Genomic DNA, 18,431 nt, shown 5'->3' with positions numbered 1-18,431 from the left:
GGGAATAGGGTCCTCCCAAAGAGATTATGACTGAGCTGGGTTTTGAAGGGTTTATCTGGAACAAGAAGGACCTTGCTTATTTCTAAAATATTTTTTCTCTGTGTTCTTCAGATTGGACAATTTCTGTTGATTTGTCTTCAAGCCTATTTCCTCTGTCATATCAATTATGCTATTGATCCCTTCCAGATAGTGTGTGTTGTATTTGTCAGTTTTTCATCTGGTTATTTTTTTTAATAGTTTCTATTTTCCTGCTGAGAACGACTACCTTACCATTCCTTTCAAGAGTATTTACCTTTACTTCATGAATTATAGTTATAATTGCTGATTTAGAGTCTTTACCTAAATATTCCAACACATGGGTCATTTCAGTATTGTGACCAACTGATTGCCTTTTCCCTTAAGAATCGGTCATATTTGCTTACTTTTTTTTATCTTTCATTTTGGATTGTATATGGATATATTGAATATTATATTTTAAGACTCTGGATCCTATTCAAATTCTTTGAAAAAAATTGACTTTTTTTGTTGTTCTAACAAAATTTTGTTATGTTTAGACTGCAAACTCTGTCTCTTTATATGGACAGTGGTTCCCACATCAGTTCAGTTTTAAAATCCTATTCCCAACAATATAGAACAGAAAGTACTCCAGAATGAGTATACAGTATATGTATAATCTGTAATTTTTCAGTAATGTGATTCACAGAAAGAATCCCAAGCTACTGCACACCTGTGACTTTCACTGTCTGCATTGCCTTTTTGTATCAGTTATTAATGTTTTATCTTTTTTAGCAACAGAAATTTCAAGAAACTCCAACAAAAAAAATCAAATCAAAAAAATGGGATCCCTTCAAAGGCCAGAAGGTTATTGCAAGATGTGATGAAAATGGCTTTTATTTTCCAGGTAGGTATTTTATTTTGTAATATTCTTTGTTAAATCATATTATTCCAGGGACCAGGGGTTCTCAAACTCTACTTTCCTTGAAGCACTCACATTTCATGAGCTTTACTAAGGTATTCCACTTCTAAAATGAAATGATGATGGGGTTTCTCCCCTGTTTGTGGGGGAAAATAGCTAAGAGAAAAAATATTTATTTCAACCTCTCATTTGTTTAGTAAACAAAGTTTACTGCATATCTACTATGTTCCAGGTATGTAATATTAGTAAAGTGCTAAAGTGCTAATCTAGTATAGTGAGCAGACAGATGAAAATTCTTGTCTTCACACATCCTAGTGAGGGAGACAGACAGGCAACCAAATGAAGTATGCAGTGTGTCAGATCTAGTGCTATAGAGAAGAACCAAGCCATGAAAGGGCTTGAGAACATGAAGGCTTAGGTTGCAATTCTAAATATGGTGGTCAATGAAGAGCTTCTGGGGAAGGTAACATATGAATAAGGACTTAAAGGAAGATGGGAAAGCCATGAGGTGATCTGGGGGAAGAGAGTTCATATCAGAGGAACAGGCAGTACAAAGTGCTGAGGCTGGAGTGCATAGGCCTTACAGGAGGAAGAGGCTGGTGTGGCTGGGCCAGAGAGGTCTGCCCAAGAGTTTCTGGGACATGTGATCCTGAAGGAATCAGGTGAAGTTCAAGTGAGAACTTTGTAGATAATGAAAATAATATGTGTGAAGATCTAGACGTAAAGAAAAATATTTTATATCTGGAGAAATAAAAGATGATGGCTGGAACCTAAAATGCAAAGAAAGGGTAGAAAATAATAAAGCTCTTCAAAGAGGTTAGTGTGGGGCCATTCATAAAGGGTCATGTCAAGAATTTTGGACTTTATAGGGGAGCCACATATAAAGAAGGGAGAAACACAATCACACTTGATGCTTGCAAAAGATCTCTTCCATTGCTGTGCGAAGAGTGAATACAGAGGGTTAAGATACCACCTAGGTCCCTGGCTTGAGTTACAAGGTAGATAGTAGTACGTATTGGAGACGGTGATGTGGACAGGAGGATAATGACTTGTGTCTGAGATATGATGCATTGTAGGTGTCCTACTTTTGTGTTGATGTTTCAAAAATCTCTTATCTCCAGAGAGATTTCCTCCCTAGACTTCTAGACCCATATCTCCAGTTGCTTCCAAATGCTGAAGTTATCAGACATCAACACAAAAGCAGTCATTGAAGTCATGGGAAAGGCCTATAGGGAAAAGAGCTTAGAGAGAGAACCCTGAGGAAGATCTGTCAGGAAAAAGGGTTTAACAGAGAAATATACCTGGTTTTGCATAGGTATTATCAATCACCAGTTAAAAGAATAATTCTTTATTAATTAAATTATATCTGTGTAAGTGGGAAAAAATTCTTCAGCAGGAATTTCAGATACAACAGGCATAAGTGTAAAACTGACAAGTAGGACATTTCATTTGAAATTTGGTAAATGTGCTTGGGGTTGACTAGATGAGAGTAAGTAGGGGTTCTAGTATTTGAGATGAGCTTACAGGCTAAAGCATGAAACTCTTCTTTATAAGAGCAAGGCCGAAAAAAGTAAAGTGCTAAAGTGCTAATTTCTCTGGGGCTCAGATTTGCTAGGAGGTGATTATAGGAGTTCACCCCTGCTTGTTTTTCTGAACTGGAGCCCTGGAGAGGGGTCCAAGGTTAATTTGGCAATTGAATGGAAATGCTGTACAGAACTGGATTCCAAATGCCTGGATTAGGGCTTGAGATCAGCTTGCTAGTCCAGTGTCCCAGAGAAATGTAGAATGACTGAACTTTTCCTTCGCACCATCCCTGAATAATAAGAAAATGCCCAGGACCTACTGCTACCAATCTGGGGAAGTAGGGGAAATGGGTAACACCATGGTCACATGTAGTACCCGAGGCCATGGCAGCAATGATGAACGCCCTGTTTTTTTTTAAAAAGTATGCTTTTATAGGCAGAGAACACAGTCCTAATAGCTTCATAGGATCTTTAAGTTTTGGCTGTGATCAAACTCAAATAAGTCAGTTTAGAGGAAGTAAACATTTGAATTTAGTCATATAATCAGTCATTTTGATTAGTGTCTAGTTAGTAAATATTAACTCAGCCAAATTAAATGATGGTACATGGGTTACTGGATGTACTTAGGTTTTGTCCCCTCTAACCCCTGAATACAATTAATCTTTTCTTGTATTGGGAATTTCAACTCTACCAGCATTGTTATTTCTTATAAATATAATGATTTCAAATTTGCAGGGAAGTTGTAAGACTAACACGAAGAATTCCTGTATACTCTTTACCCAGATTCACCAATTTTTGACATTTGTCACACATTGTTTTCCTAACAGGCAACTCTTTCTAAAAAGTAGTGTTTTTTTTTTCTAATTAAAAGCGTAAAGTCTTTTGCTCAGGCCCCCAATCTGTTTATTGTAGAAATGTGTGAATAATGTGTAAAGAATATTTCAAAAACCAAACTAACACTTTAATCCAAGAAGAAAACAGACACAATGGAATGCTGGTTTTCATATGTGTGCAATGAAAAAAAAAAGGTTTTCATTTTTTTGGCCATTTAAAACAAGAGACATGAACCCAAGATGAAAATCAGTAGCTGTTCTTTGCCACCTAAAAGGATATGGGACTTTGCCAGGGCAGGCGTGTGAGCTGGGGCAGGAATGCCAGGCACTCTGGCTGTGGGAGCCCAGTGGGGACATGGACATTTTCTGTCTTGAAGTGGGAGTCTGACTGCAGCTGTTTCTGCCTGGGAAGTGTCTGTGCCAAACTTCCCCTTAATATTTATAATCCCTTTATAATGGGAAAATGAATTTCCATGGGATAAATGACAAACTGTGTGAGCTTTACAGTGGCTCATTTCCCATTATGGCACTCTCTTTGCTTGTAAAATTAAAACGCACAGAAACGTCTTGCTGCTTTTCTCTTTTTCCTTCCATGCTGCACCCGGGAGGGAAGCCATGGGATGCGTTCAACCGAGCTACCTTCTCATTTACCTAATGTTACATGAAAAGCTGATGATGAGAGATCAAATTCCATTTTTTTTGCACAATCTAATGTTGGTTTCTATATCTAAGTATTATAGAAGGAAATATGGCTAAAACAAATAGATAAGGAAATCAGATGGTAGGAAGTCCAGGAAGAGGATATTTGTTTCCGGGAACGCTGCTCCTGTCAGGATGGTTTCTGGTGGTGCTGGATGAACAAGTTTGTGCCCGCTCTGAGTTCCCAGCACAGCGATGCTGCAGACCGGAGCATCGCCCTTCACCACTTTGACCGGCTCAACCCCCATGTACCTTATACAGTGTCCGACTTTATCTGGTGGAGAAATCAAAGGGCACACTGATTTAAAGAGACCAAGTGTTATAACTTAGCACAGCCAACAGGATGGGGCAAGCCTAAGGGAATAGGCATTATTTGTCTGTATATTTTATTTTAAATTTGATTCCTTCCAGGGATTGTGAAGAAGTGTGTGAGCCCCACCCATGCACTAGTGGTCTTCAGATATGGAGATACCAAGGTTGTGCCCATCTCCTTTATCACTCCTGTTGGGGGCGCCATGCCCTGCCCGCTGCTCCAGGTATACCTGCTCCAGCAATCTCTTCCCGGGGCACCATACTCAAGAGTTGTGGTTAATGGGATGGCATGCCACTGTTTGGCCCTTTGCTGATCATCTGGGTGGGCTCCTGCAGGGGGCTTGTGTTTGGCAGGAAGAGAAGTGGCCCTGTTCCTGCGACCCCTTACCTGGCCATTCCTTTGCTCAGGCCCCCAATCTGTTATGTGGCTTCACAACTGCACAGACTTGCTTGCATTGCACACTGAGGATCTGGTCGCTTTACAGACAATAATGGTGGAGGCAGCTGCTGTAACTGCTGGTGCCCTTGAAATTTTAACTGCAAAAGATTATATTAAAACATTTAATAACAAGGGCAGAGGTGGCGCTTTCCTTGCATTACAGTCAGTTATGTCAGACCTCAGTGCCATAACGCACTTACCCCTGAACATACATTCCACAGGTGAGCTGGGCTGCGTTCCAACCTGCTTATAAATTCATAAAACCTGTGCTGTGCCTGGCCCACCCTCCTGCCACTCCTCTCATCCTGGCACTGATACCAGAGAGCTCCACTTCCGCTGCTTCTTGGCTGGAGTGAACTGGGAGGCAAAGCACCTGAGGAGCACCTCGGATTCCATGCTGGTTGCTTGTCGGATACCCCAACAGACCCAGGGCACATGTCGTGCTCTTTTCCCCTGACAGCTGCCCCTCTCCACCTGACAAATGCCCTTTCACAAGACTGACTTTCCACTGGAAGCTGCCTCTTTGTAACTTTGGCCTGTGGATTCTAGGTACGTGCTTTGGAGCACCGTTAAACAAACCTGCCTCTTCCCTTTGTCTGGGTGACAGCCTTCCAGGTATATGAGGACACTCTCTCCGGTCATTCTGTGAAACATTCCTGGTTCCTTCAGCCAGTGTTTACAGGTGGTTTCCAGACCCCTTGGCATCTTGCTGGCTGTCTCTGGGTCCTATGTCAGGTGGAGAAGTCCTGCTAAAACGGGACTTCCCCGAACTGATTACAAAATCCACGTGTGGCCCAAGAAGTGCAGGGGATCTGGGAACTCTTGATTCATTATGAACTGAGAAAAAAATACGTATTTGAATTTTAACATCAGTCCTTGCTAATTATCATGGGGTGTTTTAAAACAAGCATATTAGTATTATCTCTGAGATCTATAAGCAAAATATGTGCTATGAAATAATTTCTCACATACAGGTTGGAGATTACGTGTTTGCCAAGATTGTGATACCCAACGGATTTGACTTCTATGTCCCTGCTATTGTCATAGCACTTCCAAATCAGGATGTGGCCCAAGATAAATTCTACACAGTTTTAAAGTGTAACAACCGGAGAGTAAGTGGATTTTCAGTAAAAAAAAAAAAAAAAAAAAAAGGACTTTCTCACAGGGCAGAAAATGGCTTCTTTCCCCTCAGCCTTTCTTCTGGGCTCCTTCCTGGCCCTGCCAGATGTCTGGAAAGCATGACTGACTGCCTGGCTCTGTCCACCCCCGGGGCATCCGCTCCCTGTGGTTGGGTTCTGCCCACTCTGCAGCACAGGATCTGCCCCCAGGGAGCCGGCATGGCCTCCTGACTCCTCCCTCGGGAGGTCTTTGGGGCTCTTACTCGGCATGTGCCCACAGGGGAGGCTGTCCCCACAGCCCTTACACTACCACCCTCCCTCGCTTCCCCACTGCCACCCAGCCTGCTCCTGCCTTAGGCCCCTCTGCCAGGCCTCCCCACGTGTTTCCTAAAAGCTTTAGAGGACATCTTTATCAGTCTCCGAATCTGGTGATATCATCTGCCTGCCTGACGTCCCCGCATAAACACTCTTCTCATCAACCGCAAGGAAAAGCCCCACGTGACCCCAGCCAGCCCCGTGAGCTCGGGTTCCAGCCCCATGGAAGGCTTGCTGCTTCCTGGACGCAGCAGGCTTTTCCAAGCCCTGACTTTGCCTCTTCCTGGACTGCCCTTTTCCTCCTCTTCGCACAGAAACTCCTGTCACCTGACCCTGCCCACCTGTGACTTCATACTGAGGCCCTCAAGGTTCCCCTGTGCACTGTGCCACCCTCTTCCCTCACTGGCCTCCTCACCCATCTCTGATCCCTTAAAGGCAGGGACTATGTCCTGTCCATCTTGGTGCCCTGGCACAGCCCCTGAAGAGAAGGTTCTCACAATTGCTTTTTAAATTTCTTGAATGAGTGACATTTCTAATGGAAATAACATTGCCCTTTTGAACCACATAATATGCCTGGAAAATAAACTAGCAAGCAAAAATCAGGAAACATAATACTAGTGGCGAACTTTATTAAGCATTTACTATGTACCACAGGTACTAACCCAAGTGCTTTACACATAGTGGACAACTGAATGCACAAAACACTGCGAGGTAGGTACTGTTATTACCCCCATTTTCAGATCAGGAAACTGAATTAGAGAAGTTAGGTCACACACAAGGAAGGCAGAGAAACCAGTGTTTGAACTGAACCCAGGTAGTTTGGCTCCACGGCCCAACTTCCTAGTGTACAGAATCAGAATATCCAGTCAGTTCCCATCGGGGAGGGAGCATGGTAAATGGACTTAGTTTAAGGGAACAGGAAAGCCCATCAGAGCCAGTGGCCCGGAAGCACTATGTCCAACCTGATAGAACAAGAGGAGAAAAGGGCGCCTTCTCCTCACCCCAGGAAAAACCCCCAAAGGAAAACCGACTTTCTAGAGCTGTTTTGAACAGTAAAGAAGCCAGTGTGTAAGGACAGCTGGTGGGGAAACATGTCTGGCATGCAACACTGCTCTGGGCATATCTACTCGGTGTCAGAGGAGAAAGCAATCCCAGGGACGCTGGGAGTGATGCCCCTGTGCATGCACGTGGGGTGGGGGGGGGATGAAGCAGTGGGCCGGGAACCCTGGGAAGAGCCTCAGAGCCCAGAAGGACCTTGGAATTTACCCACAGGGCAGTGTGCCCTGAAGGCTAGAGTGGCAAGGTTGGGGGATAGACACTGAAGACAATTCTAAAAGATTCTGGGAGACTCCTGGGGCTGAAGGTGGGGCAGTCAGCAAGCGAGGCTGGTCTTGATTTGTAAGTCCAAGAAAGAGGTGACGAAGGCTGAAATATAGAAAAAAGCATGGTTCGGTGAAGGGATGGGCATGGGCATGTGTGTACACGTGCTTCATATGTGGATGAACTTTGCAAATGACCTAGAATATGGGAAGATGTCAGAGGACTGAATGATGACTTTTTTTTAATTTATTTTTTTATTTTTTATTGAAGGGTAGTTGACACACAGTATTACATTAGTTTCAGGTGTACAACACAGTGATTCAACATTTATATACATGATAATTCTAGGTACAAGCTATCATCATACCAAGTTAGAATATTTAGACTATATTCCTCATGCTATACATTACATCCCGGTTACTTATTTATTTTACAATTGGAAGTCTGTACTTTTTTTTTTTTTTTGAGAGGGCATCTCTCATATTTATTGATCAAATGGTTGTTAACAACAATAAAATTCTGTATAAGGGAGTCAATGCTCAATGCACAATCATTAATCCACCCCAAGCCTAATTTTCGTCAGTCTCCAATCTTCTAAAGCATAACAAACAAGTTCTTACATGGAGAACAAATTCTTACATAGTGAATAAGTTACATGGTGAACAGTACAAGGGCAGTCATCACAGAAACTTTCAGTTTTGCTCATGCATTATGAACTATAAACAATCAGTTCAAATATGAATATTCGTTTGATTTTTATACTTGATTTATATGTGGATACCACATTTCTCTCATTATTATTTTTAATAAAATGCTGAAGTGGTAGGTAGATGCAAGATAAAGGTAGAAAGCATAGTTTAGTGGTAAGAGAGCAAATGTAGATGATCAGGTGTGTGCCTGTAGACTATGTGTTAATCCAAGCTAGACAAGGGCAATAAAACATGAATGATGACTTTTATTCAGCATAGTCATCAAGCTAAACTCTGCATTTAAACTGCTCTCTTAAGTATCACCTTGAATAGCTACTGGTTAGTAGCAATTATGATGAATTGAGCTAAAATAAAATTACATCTGAATTGTGGACATTTCTGATGTAAACTGAGTGAACTCTTTTGGCATTACTACAGGAATTTTGCCCTCGGAGTGCACTTATTAAGATCAGCCAAAACAAGTACGCCCTCTCCTGCTCTCATATAAAATCACTCCAAACTCAGGAGGATCCAAAAATGTAAGTGGACCCAAGTTTCTACTCTGTGAATTTTATTTATATCTTTGCACTTTTAATTTATTTGAGTTGAGATCCATGATCTCTAACTTGGACAGAAAAGCAGAGGTAGAGGACTTCCTGCTTAAATGTAGTACTATGACAATTATTCCTTCCACATCACAACTGTTACATAATGGCTATTGGTCTGTCTGGTTCTAATCTCAAATCCTACATTATTTTAGTGACCCTGCAGAAAAGCATTCAAATCTGCCATGAATCTGAAAGGAATGATTCCCTTTTATTTCTAAGGATTCAAGGCCTTCTAACAAAGTCTGACTATAAAGCAAAGTTAGACTATGTTGCAATTGGTACCAATCAACCATCTTCCTCTCCCCTTGTCAGCGAGTGAGAGTGGGGTGTAACCTGGCCTGCCTGTGCCCAGGTGAGTGTGAGTGGTGGATGGTGGTTTCCAGGGGCTACAGTGGGGTGAACGCATTCCCATCTGAAGCAGTAGGATCCCTAAGAGCCAAAAGGTGGAGTAAAGTCAAGCCAATAAAAAAAGGCTGAGGCCTAGAAGGCAGGCAAAAGCCCAAGTCCACAGGTCCAGTGTGGTGTCTCAAGGTTGGCATCATGACCTTGGATGTGAAGGTAGATTTTGAGCAAAGGTTGGAAAAAGAGATCCAGGAAATACCCCCCAGCTTCACTTGGAGTTTGCAGGCTGGCTTGGGTGCCACCCTTCTTTCTCCCAATAGCCTCATCTTGTACTTCATGAAGGGAAACCATCAAGCATTCTCTCCTCCACCTCTTACCCACTGCCCCCTGCTACCCAGGCTTGTCCAGACCTCTGTCGTTCCCCCTGATGTCAAAGTCCCTCCTCTCATCCAAGGCCAATATGTCCACCAGCCTCCCCAAGCCTGTCCCCACTGCCCGGGTCCTTACTCTGCCAGTTACCCAGGATCCTTCTCTCCCCTCTCCTTAGCTCCTCTCCATTGATTACCTCACCTCAGGGAAAACCCAAGTTGGCCTCCCCTGTTTATACACATACAGGCACGTGTGCACATTGCACACAATCCCAGGTGAATAGCCCTCCCTCGGTGACCTAGAGCCCTCCCTCCCCCTTTTCATTGCTGAGCCCTAATGCAGCCTGATGGCCTGAGGAGAGAACCTTCCTCAGGTGTGCTGATTGAAAATATCCACTTCGAGTCTTCATTTTTTCTGGATGAGTATATAGTTCATTTAAAATAATACCACATTTCTTCTGTTAATTTCAAAATCTTATTCAAGCAATATGATATCCAAATTATAGTACACTATAAAGGCTTATTACGAATAGATGTGCCTCAGTATTGACCATTTTCACTAAATTAAACATTATCAATCACCATTTCAGAATTTAAGTTAAATTCTTTGTTGAGAAAAGCCTTTAACTGTTTTCTGTCTTAGTACTACCCCAGGCCTCATTTAAAGCTCTTAGCTGCTCATTATCCCCCCTAGCTTCTAGGGCTTTACACAGCAGAAGTGTTCATTGACTCCCTAGACTCCCCATTGGAATTTCCACTGTGTTTTGCTCTAGCTGCCTCTCTACTAGCAAGAAACTGCATTTATTTGTCCGAAGCAGAGACCAGATCCAACCCACTAAGTTCAGAGCCGAGTCTGTCTCTGTTTTTATGATCAGCCCTGGTGGGTGTGAGCGCACAAAATGCGGTGTGGGCCCTCTGTTGTATCTGTGCTGGGATTTCCCTCTGGAGGGTCCTTTCTCAACAGGGGCCCTTCCTCACTTACTACATAAATGCTCCTTCTCCCTTTGGTTGTTCTTAAGCAAGTCTTCACACCGTTGTGTACACAATGAGACCATCTCAAAAAAAAAAAAATGTCCTGGTACTTTCTTCATAGACTGACTAAAGAAGTGTACTGTGGCTTCCAACTCCAACATGACAGCATTTGACTAATTTTAAAATAGTGAATCCGCTATAACCATCCATTTGGGGTTAGTCAGATAAAGGGGTACATGACCCCTGACAGCCTGGTAGGCCCAGATGCCAGACCTTCAGTTCTGTGTCTTCTATGCCTCCACTTTCTCTTCTTTCTTGTCAGTTGTGGGTGACTGAGTATTGTCCGCAGGCCCACTCTTCTCGTTCCTAAGAGTGTAGTGCACAAAGATAAGTACGAAAGTGTTTGGACGATGAAGCAATCAAAATTGATCGAATATGGCCAAAGCTGATGCACATCTTCATTTTCAACACAAAACTGGATACATAAATGATTCTTGAAGACTTTTGGCAAGGTTGGCTTGAAAAATATGTTGTCCATATTGCTTGATTCCAAATAACTAGTTCTTAAAGGAGAGAATTTTCATATCCCTGCATTTGTGATATGAAATCAGGTAAGGCTGTTACTGATTTTCCCTTTCTTTTGCAACACGATGTGATTGCATTCCCTGATGGCACAGCTGCAGGAGAGGCGTGTCTCCTGAGCACATGTCTGACAGAGGGAAGCGGCTGCCTTGCCTTACCTTCAGCGGGATGCCTGAGCTTTTTGCTACATTTCTCAGCATCTGAGATGTCTGTCCTGAGCAAAAATATTCCCTAACCTATCTATAAATGTCTCCACTTAGAGAATGCACATGTAATTTCTCCTAATTCCAAGAAGTGGGCAGACCAGGAGATATTTCCCCCTTTGGCATCCTCCTTCTTTGCCAGGCAGGGGACTCACAGCCTGAGCTCTTCCTTGACGGTTTCCCCTGGGGTCTGGTCCTATCAGAAGAAGCCCATGCCAGGGGAAGCATGTCTGGTAGGTTAGGGGCCCTGGCTTCTGGATTTCTCCAGGGAGGGGAAGTGTTCCTACCAGGTGTCACCCACCCAGTGGGAGGTGGTTGAGTACAGGCTGTGACTGTGTACGCCTCTGGGCAGCGTCCCTCTGGCGGACCAGGGCTGAATCCACATACCCAGTGCCATGTAACTGGCTGGGCATTCCCAGAAGAGTTGGAATCCATCTTCCATTCTCAACAAGAACAAGGCTTCAGCAAATTACATCTGAGGCTCCTCCATAGAAGACTTGCTTTAGAGGGATCTTGATTTCTTGAAAAAATTCACAGCATTCTCAAGAGGATCAGGAGAGCCAGACTGAACTAGTCATTTTCTCTGTGCTCCAGAAAACCCCCTGGGCATTTGAAGGAGGTTGTTGGGCACTGAGCCCCTGAAGGCAAGGAGTGTTCTTCCCTTGCTGTGGGACTGTGGCTGTGACGCCTTGAGGGGAGGCTATGTTTGAGGCTAAGGGAGGGCAGGGCAGGGGAGACCCTCTCCCCGATTCAGATGTGGTTTGGCTGGGCTGTGTCAGCTCCCAATTCCTATTACACAAGATTTTAGTCTCTCATCATCTCTGAGCAGTTTAATAATTTTTCATCAAGTCATTTGAATTTAGAAGTATGTCCCAAAGGAGATTATAATTCACAGATTGCTTAGAGCATCTCCCTCTGCTCTGCATTGTGTGGTGTCACGTTTCTTCTTCCAGTAGTGACATTAAGTCATTGATTGAAACTTCAAGATTCAGCACAGCCTTTGACATTACCTGAGATAATCACTTCCCATAATCTGGCCTGGTCACTGCTGACTATTTTCCCTTTGGAGTAGCTGTGCATCTGAAATCATTAAGCCTGTGTATGCCACCAGCATCTTCATCCCTTCTGCTCAGTTTCGGAGCCCATCTCCTAGTCCTGAAACATACCCTGCCTGGGAGTGTCCTATGTAATCCGAAGGGACAAGTGCCATTGCCTGTCTTCAAGAGCACACTCTGGTACTCTAGTCCCGGGGAGTCACAGAGTCACATAGATTTTTTTAACCCTGAGGGCCAGTGGTAGCAATTTCGATGGCAACAGCCTTTTCCTATCAGTCTCTCCATTTTCTGCCCCTTCCATTGTTAAAACTCAGGGGCCTCCTCGTCCTCATCAAACATTTCCTTGGGGCCTCCCTTCTGCTCTTTCTGTTCTAAGACAGTCTTGCTGATAGAGGCTTAGGGAAGAATAGAAATGAGACCTCAGGGAACCATCTAGAATACAGGCAAGCAGACAATGTTTGGTTAATCGAGTGAGTTGGGTTTTGACCCAAGGAGAGCCTAGAAAGGGGGCTTGGCACCTCCTTCCCCAGCATGGAGCCAGCCACTTCTGCAGAGCCAGTGATAGCCCACTGTCGGCTTGTCCCGGCTTCTGCCTCTCCACATACACACATAGTTTTGGCCTTTTTTGCATAATATCTCATAAGTCTATAGCTTAAAATAATTAATAGGCACTTAACTCAGTTTTGGTTTGAGATAGGGCAAAAGGAAGCCACTTAGCAGGGCCTTCTCAGGAGTGCTGAAATGTCCACTAGCTGGAAGTCAGGAGCTCGGCCACCCTCCGCCTTGCATCTGAGTGGGTTTGGGCCAAGCTGAGTGAGGGTTGGTGAAGAGAATGGGGGAAAGGGGTTGGACAAGAGCTTTCACATCAGATTCACACCTGCCTGGCCACCATACACACAAGGGGACCTTTCCTTGTGGAATATCTTGAACTTGGTCAAAGTCTATCATTCCAAATGGGGAGTAAAATAGGGTAGATGAGCAACATCTGTTTACTTGATATAAAAAAATCAACTTTAACTTGCTCAAGATATCTGTCTGCTTTTAAATCTAATCATGACAACTTGTATTTTTTTATCCTTATTCCAACAGTAATGCATAATTCGTATAATGTAGAAATTACAAGCAAAAAAATACAAAAACCATCTATAGTATCACATTTTTTAAGTAATGACATTTATATTTTGATATCTATCCTTCTAGAGTATTTTCTCTATGTCTATTGTTTTTCCTCAAAATAAAAATCTTTGTTTCTCCTTATCATTTATGATAGTTGCAAAACATTTTTTAAATGTAGAGAAAGTGACAATTCTACTGGAACTCATTGCCCTGAGGCAACTCTGAACAGTCTAATGCAAAGGTTCCCAGTCATCCGTATGAAGCACAATCTTAATAACACAAAAATGAAAATATGACTTACATTCTGTTTGTGACTTTTTTCCCACTTAACAATGTATTATTTGCATCTTTGCATGATAAGGACACCTCTTATTCCATTTTTGCCTACTGAATTTAGTCATTTCATAATTAATAATTTGGTGGTCCATAACTCATGAGGCCAATCCCCTACTGAAGGCTAGACATGCATGGCTTTGTGATCTCTCCTGCTCCTCTCCCCGGTGTCCTTCAAGTACATGTGTAGGCCTCTCCTCTCCCTCTCCCTTTGGGAGCCATCAGTGGACCTGAAACCCTCTCTCCTTCCCACTCCTCCTCGTTGCTCTTCTTTCCAAGAGGTTCCAGGTCATAGACTGGACTGAGACCAGTCCTAATACAAAGGAAATAGAGAAAAGCCTCTGAAAAGGAAACAGACTCTAGCAACTTTTCCTGCTCTAGAGAGAGGTAGGTAGTGGTTTGAGGGATCATTGATGGCAATGTAGTGGATAAAAGGTTAGATTTCACAGAGCAGGGTGGTGATTACAACTTTGTAGTGTGGTTTCAAAATGAGTCTCGGAGAACCTGGCCTCCCACAGCTTGCACAACTACACAGGTGCTGGCCTTATTGTGGCCTCCTAGAAAGCCTTTTTTCAATATTACTGCTATTGCCCAGACCATTTTTTTTTCATGGTGATAAGATACACATACAATTTCTCGTTTAACTCTGTTTAAGCACACAAGTTTAAGTTCAGTGGCATTAACTACACTCACTTTGTTGTGCAGCCATCCTAATCAGCCACTCCGCACTTTTTGCATCATCCCAAGCTGAAACTCTGTGTCCATTGAACAGTTAACCCCCCATTCACTCTCCACCCGAGCGCTTGGCAACCACTGATTTACTTCCTGTCTCAATGATTCCGACTACTCTAGATACCTCGTGTAAGTGGAATTATTAAACAGTATTTGCCATTTTGTGACTGGTTTATTTACCTTAGCATAATGTCTTCAAAGTGCATCCATGTTAAAACATATGTCAGAATTCCCTTTCTTTTTAAGGCCGAATAATATTCCATTGTATGAACACACTACAATTGTTTTATCCACTCATCCATTGGTAGACACTTGAGTTGCTTCTACCTTTGGCTGTTGTGAATAATGTTGCAATGTACAAATATCAGTTTGAGTCCTTGCTTTCCTTCTTGTGGACATATACCCAGAAGTAGAGTTGCTGATCATATGGTATTCTATTTGTAGTTATTTTGAGGAACTGCCATACTGTTTTCCACAGCTTCTCTACCACTTTACGTTCCCTTCAACAGTGCAGTAGGATTCCAATTTCTCCACATCCTCACCAACACTTGTTATTTCTTCTCTCTTGGATAGTAGCCATTCTGACTGGTGTGAGGTCAGGTATCACTCTGGTCTTGATTTACATTTCTCTGATGACTAGTGATGTGAAGCATCTTTTTGTGTACATTTTGGCCATTTGTAAGTCTTCTTTGGAAAACTGTCTATTTGGATCCTCTGCCCATTATTTAATCAGATCGTTGGTCTTTTTGTTATTGAGTTGTATGAGTTCCTTATATATTTTGGAAATTTAATCTATTATCTGATACATGGTTTGCAAATATTTTGTATTTTGTCATATTCCATGGGTTGCCTCTTTATTTTGTTGATTGCTTCTTTTGGTGTGCAAGATGTCCACTTTGATGTTGTCCTATTTGTTTGTTTTTGCTTTTGTTGCTTGTACTTTGGTGTCATACCCAAAAAGATCATTGTCAAGACCAATGTCAAGGAATTTCTTCTCTATGCTTTCTTCTAAGAGTTATATGTTTCAGTTCTTTCATTCCATTCTTTATGTTTCATTTCAAGTTAGCTTTTGTGAGTGGTTTATGATAGGGGCATGTGGATATCCAGTTTTCCCAACACCATTTATTGAAAAGACTATCCTTTCCTCATTGAGTATTCTTGGCTCCCTTGTTAAATATTAGCTGATCACCTGCATTATATTTTCCAAATGTTAAGTCCAGCTCTATGACTTCATAGTCATACCTAAGTTTTGTCAATTAAATTTAATTAAGAATCATATTGTTTTTGGAGTTTGAGGACATTTTTCTAATGGCACACCTTACAGTAATCAGAGAAATCTGAAAGTGTGGAAGAGTGTCTCTATTGTACAAGCTCCAGTTCAGTGTGTCAGAAATGAACTGGACTGTCATGTGGCCAAGTTTATCACCCTAGAATGGACAGGAGACGTGCCAGTGGGCTTCCTGGCAGGAGTTCCTTCACTCACTGTCTTGGTCAGGACAGAGCCCAAATGATTAGGTTCTCCATGACATGTGAAGCTCCCAGACATCAAAGGACCTGTGGATATGAACTGGGTGGAATACAGCCCAGCCCAAATAACAGGGCCTACAGGACTCCTGAGATTCCATCCCATGGGAAAGAGGACAAGGGACAAAGGGCTCAGAAACACTTGCAGGGCTGGGTTGGACACCTCTGTAGAGACAGCAGCCATCAAGACTAGGGTAACCCTAATACCTCTCTCTCTCTCTCTCTCTCTCTCTCTAGGGAGAATGTGGACCCAAAGAACTCTACTTTCCTAATATGGCCACTCAAAAAAACTGACACTGGGGGTTCAGGGGAGTCAAGACAGGAGAACCCTCAGAAGAAGGAAAAGAAACCTGCCAGGATGTTGCCTCTCCAGGAAGCAGCGTCCTTGGACCCAGATGAGTCTTCCCGTGGCATCAAGGCCCAAGGCGCCAGCCCTAAGTCCAAGGCAGGAGGGAGACGACATCGTTTATCTACAGAACACCCCGAAATCTTTGTGAATAATAGTCCACGTGAGGTCACTCCCCAGTTTCCAGGCCAGTTTAGGTTCCAGTACAACAGGAACTCTAACACCCTTAAGTAATGCTGGCATCCACTTTCCCAGAGAAGGCCCTTGGCTTGGGGTCTAGGAGTCAGCCAGCCACCGCTGCCACACCCGCCCCTCGAGCAGCCCCGCCTTGCTCTCATAGAGCCGCCCCCAGCAACAAAGGGCCGAGGACCATCACTGAGGAACCCTGAAGCAGGCTAGTGGCAACTGTGCTTACGAGAGCCAGCGTTCCTCCAAGGCCGCTCAGACTCCAGCCCCTCACCACTGTGTAACTATCCCCTCTGCTGAGGTAAGGCCGCCCCCATTCTACCCCTGCCTTCCTGTTCTTTAAAAAGGTAGACATCCCTGTCATCCCCCACCTGGCTGCCTGCCTGTTCCAGCTAACTGGTTCCTGCTCTTCCTAACCATTCTTTATCGTATTATTTTCCCTGACCTTACAAAATTGGACTCATTTTTTTGGTAGACTCTCCCCACCAAGAAGTTTTATCTGAGAGATTTTACTGTCTAAAATTTTTGGATTTTTTGGAAGTGAGGCAGTTATAATCCAAGTCTGCAGTCTTCTTTTACATTATCTCATCTGAATTAGGAATTTTATCACTTAATGTTAACACTGAAATTCAGATATAGGAACTTGCCTGATATCTACAAAACTGAACATTCCCTATATTACTGTTTTCTGGAAATTTTTATTGAGCCCTCCCTAATTATTTTTGTCTGTAGTCTGTTGTAGGTACCTCTCATTGAGTGCAGAACCAGAATAAAAACTCTTACGTGGGAAACATTTCAAAACTATTGGGTTGCTTATTACTGTTCTCTTTGAACACATTTTAGCAATGACATATAAAGGTATTCACTTTTGCCTATTAATTTTTTAGTGGAATTAGCCTCACTAATTTCAAAAATGAGATAGCTCTCCCAAATTCTCTTTTTCTATACAGTAATAGCCCCATGGCTACATAATAATAGGGTACAGATTATTACTAAGAGAAATATTGGAAGGTTTTCACAAATAGAAAAGATAGAGCAGTGTTCTGATACTCCAAAAATTGCAACCTCATTAAAACTGGTGCTCATATTCCTGCACCTAAGGGGTCACAAAGTTATCAAAGAAAGGAGAAATCCACTTCCAAACATGTGAAAGGAAAAGGGACATCAGCTCAGCATCAACCTAAAAGCAGTACTGCCATGAGGAAGACATTGAGGAGTGAGGAAATGATCCAGAACAAGGTGGGGGATAGTGTGTGGGGAAGTGTGCTGTCCCCCAGAACCCAGACGTTTCTCCCAGGCAGGAAGACTCTTGAGCAGTCATATGGTTTTGGTCTGCACAGTGGAGAACTGGTGGGGTAAGAAAGCAACCATTCATCAGTCATAGTCATTCATGCATACATGCATGCATTCATTCAATTATTGAATAAGCAATTGACTGCTGATAATACACCAGGCTCTAGAGAGATACTGTCAGATATTTGGAAGGTAGTTACTTTCTCTATTCTACCTCTCTTCATCTCCACTTTATTTTTGGACCAAAACATATCTGGTTTGAGGGGATGTGCAAGGATGGAGAACTACAGAACAAATATACAAAATAAGTTTGTTAATACTACCTGATTACATTATAACACATGATATGTTCAATGACATTAAGTACTACTTTCAACTTGTAGTCCTTCATTGATAATACTCAGTTCAATGTGCTGGGGAAAACTGCAAAAACAACAACAATGTATTTCCACTTCCAGCAGATATGGAATAACAGGAATCAGATTTCACACCCAACCCCACCCTGCCTGAGACAAAATACCTGATACAGTGTGTGTAACCAGTTTCTCAAAACACTGGACATAGGCAATGAAAGACAGTGGTCTTTGAGAAGCAAATGAGGCAGGTC

At 42.8% G+C, this 18,431-nt stretch overlaps 1 protein-coding gene across 2 annotated transcripts in view; it reads left to right on the top strand.

The window, feature by feature from the left end:
* VWA3B (von Willebrand factor A domain containing 3B) overlaps positions 1-17,312 on the top strand; it is a 212,119-nt gene extending 194,807 nt beyond the window's left edge. For both annotated transcript variants that reach the window (XM_036880051.2, XM_057496959.1), the window contains exons 23-27: positions 790-901; positions 4,383-4,507; positions 5,697-5,834; positions 8,603-8,703; positions 16,237-17,312. In XM_036880051.2, coding sequence (XP_036735946.2) covers positions 790-901; positions 4,383-4,507; positions 5,697-5,834; positions 8,603-8,703; positions 16,237-16,579 — 819 coding nt within the window. In that variant the 3' untranslated portion in view covers positions 16,580-17,312. The remainder of the gene's footprint in view (positions 1-789; positions 902-4,382; positions 4,508-5,696; positions 5,835-8,602; positions 8,704-16,236) is intronic.
* Positions 17,313-18,431: the final 1,119 nt, after the last annotated feature.

The sequence above is a fragment of the Manis pentadactyla genome, chromosome 2 (genome assembly GCF_030020395.1).
Source record: "Manis pentadactyla isolate mManPen7 chromosome 2, mManPen7.hap1, whole genome shotgun sequence".
In the NCBI taxonomy this organism is placed as follows: domain Eukaryota; kingdom Metazoa; phylum Chordata; class Mammalia; order Pholidota; family Manidae; genus Manis; species Manis pentadactyla.
This window is presented reverse-complemented; position numbering and strand designations above follow the sequence as displayed.